General features: G+C 40.7%; 2 protein-coding genes across 4 annotated transcripts in view; one reads left to right on the top strand and one right to left on the bottom strand.

The window, feature by feature from the left end:
* The window catches only part of si:ch211-57i17.5 (usherin), a 6,707-nt gene extending 5,885 nt beyond the window's left edge, over positions 1-822 (top strand). For both annotated transcript variants that reach the window (XM_047818622.1, XM_047818621.1), the window contains exon 5: positions 205-822. Coding sequence is in view for 1 of the 2 variants with exons in the window: in XM_047818621.1 (XP_047674577.1) it covers positions 205-288 (84 nt within the window). In the remaining variant the exon portion in view is untranslated. The remainder of the gene's footprint in view (positions 1-204) is intronic.
* fez2b (fasciculation and elongation protein zeta 2b) overlaps positions 653-2,500 on the bottom strand; it is a 15,598-nt gene continuing 13,750 nt past the window's right edge. For both annotated transcript variants that reach the window (XM_047818620.1, XM_047818619.1), the window contains exon 8: positions 653-2,500. This exon is cut by the window's right edge and continues 906 nt beyond it. The gene's annotated coding sequence lies outside the window, so the exon portion shown is untranslated.

Below are 2,500 nucleotides of genomic sequence, written 5' to 3'. Positions count from 1 at the left end.
GGGACGAGGACAGAGAGACTGGACTGAGATGGTTTGGACATGTACAGAGGAGGGAGATGTTTATATTGGTAGCAGGATGTTGGAGCTGGCTTTAATATTATGAAGAAAACATTTAGTCAGATTTCTATAAACATTTAAACGTAGTATTATTTGAGGAATATAATTTTTATTGTTATAATAAAGATCATGTCTTTACTGTCTCAGTTCGATGAGGAGTTTGTGGACACCATTAAAGGTTTCAGCACCGTGAGGAAAGAGCACACCATGTTCACCGACACCAACCTCTGACCCCTGAGCACGTGGGCCAGCGTTCAGAGTCGCAGGGGTAAAGAACATCATCAACACCACGGAGAGTGACACCAGCACACGGACACGCCGTCTCGGCCAATCAGTGCGGGAGGAGATGCGGAGGCGGGATCACGCGGTGCGATGGTCAGGTTCAGAGGATCTGAGGATTTAATTGAACTAATAACCTCCTGTTAAAGAGGCTCTGTGTGTATTAGTGTAATAACGTCTTCATGTTTAATAGTAAAATAAAGTTTGGTTGATTTTAGTGCAGCATGTTCACGTTAGTCCTGTTAAAGAGTTAGCTAGAAATGCTAATGTGTTCTTTTTAAACAAACAAATCAATAAAAAATAATCTACAGAACAATTTTTTAGCACTTTAGCGTTTATTCCAAATGAATCATGAGGCATAAAAGCGTATGTACAGTTACAGAGCATGAGCTGGTTATAAAACTAAAGACACGAATCATTATGAGGTAAAAAGCTGCTGTAGAAATAACTCCATGTATAAAATATCAGGCAGTTACAAAAAAAACAGTTTCCTGCTTCTTATTTTTATTTGTATATAAATATAAAATCTCTGAATCTGAGGAGATGAAGATGAGCTCAGCGTTCCGGATGTTTCCGCCGCTCCTCAGTCACATCCTCACGAGGTCTCCTGGATGTGGCGCATGTTAAACACCGCGTTTACGCCATGCAGCGGTTTAACCAACACTAATGTTAATACAGGCAGCGCTAGCTAAGTAAACCTGGGTGTTGTGGAAGTAAAACTGTAACCATGTTCATTAGCATCATTCGAATGTGAAATATGTATAAATTATTGCTTATTATACAAGCTAACATGCAAACAATCAGCAAGGGCTCGCAAAGCATCATGGGATATTTAGATCGTTCCCTTTTTTGTCCTAAATCTCTTTAGCGCTAAAGAATAAATAAGTGCATGAAGCGTCCAGGACGTCATTAGCATCAGTGACCGAGCTTAGCTACAAAACTAGCAAACCCTGCTACTCCGATGCTAACCTGTTAGCCACGTTTACTCCTGTAGTTTATTGAGCTATTATCCATCAGGTGATTGTGGTTATTTTTAGCTCCATGTTTTGTGATTTCAGCCAATAAAAGTGTCCTTGACGCTGCACCACATTCACATTCCGAGAAGAAGACAACATGTAGGTTGTTAGTTTCCATCATGTTCATGTACCTGTTCGGATCAAACACCCTTTAAACAGACCGTTAAATACAACATGCTAAAACAAAACACGCCGATCACAAGCAGCACGGCTGATGCTAAATGCTAATGCTAGCTAACAAAAACTACATCTGTGAGTCTCCTGGAAATAAAAGTCCATCTTTGGTTCTGTGACGTAACTTTCACACTGATGTCTGTTGACCTGCACTGAACTCACAACCTTCTGTTATTACTGTATTGTTCTGATGTTAAACTAACAACAACTGGATGGTTCCTCAGTTAGATCCACATGTAGAGCCTTGGTCAGACTGCTTTATTTACAGCAACTTACACTTTTATGAAACTGAGCAATTGAGATTTAGAGCCCAGCAGTCGCAGCTTGGTGGACCTAGGATTCGAACTCACAACCTTCTGATCAGTGGTCCAAAGCCTTAACAACTAAACTACAACATCCTGAAGCGGGAGAAACCCTCAAAGGTTCTTCATAAAAGAAAAAAAACCCCATTTCATTATCAGAAGCGAGGAACTGGTAAAGAACCTCTGAAGAACCTTTTTGTACCATCAGCTTGAGTCTTGAGTAAATCTTTCCTCAGATAAGTGAATGTGTTGGATGTAAGTCTAGAACCATCAAAGGGCCCTTAAACCCAAAAGAACCTGAAGAACCTGTTTGTTGTGTGCGTTTTGGTACAAACAAAATTATTGCTTCTCATTTTCATCTCAGACTCTAGAACCTGCTTGAGTTACATCCAACGACTCGGATATCTGACGAGAGATGAAGCTTGAAGAAGCTCGAACTCTATAAACACGTACGAGACGTCCTTCAGAGCGTCTTTAGGGGTTTATCGGGTCATTAAAAGGGTTGTGTTTATGATGAAGAACCTTTAAGAGTTCTTCCAGATTAAACTGAAGAAATGTTGTAGCTTCTCTGTAGACTCGTGAAGACCGGTGGAGGGGTTGTGAGGAGTGAGGAGATGTTTAGAGTAACGCTGCAGTGTACGTGTTCTGTAATGAACCCAACACCAGCTTTAG

This window comes from Tachysurus fulvidraco, chromosome 9 (genome assembly GCF_022655615.1).
Source record: "Tachysurus fulvidraco isolate hzauxx_2018 chromosome 9, HZAU_PFXX_2.0, whole genome shotgun sequence".
NCBI lineage: Eukaryota > Metazoa > Chordata > Actinopteri > Siluriformes > Bagridae > Tachysurus > Tachysurus fulvidraco.
Note: the sequence above shows the minus strand (reverse complement) of the source record. Positions and strands in the feature narration are given on the sequence as shown.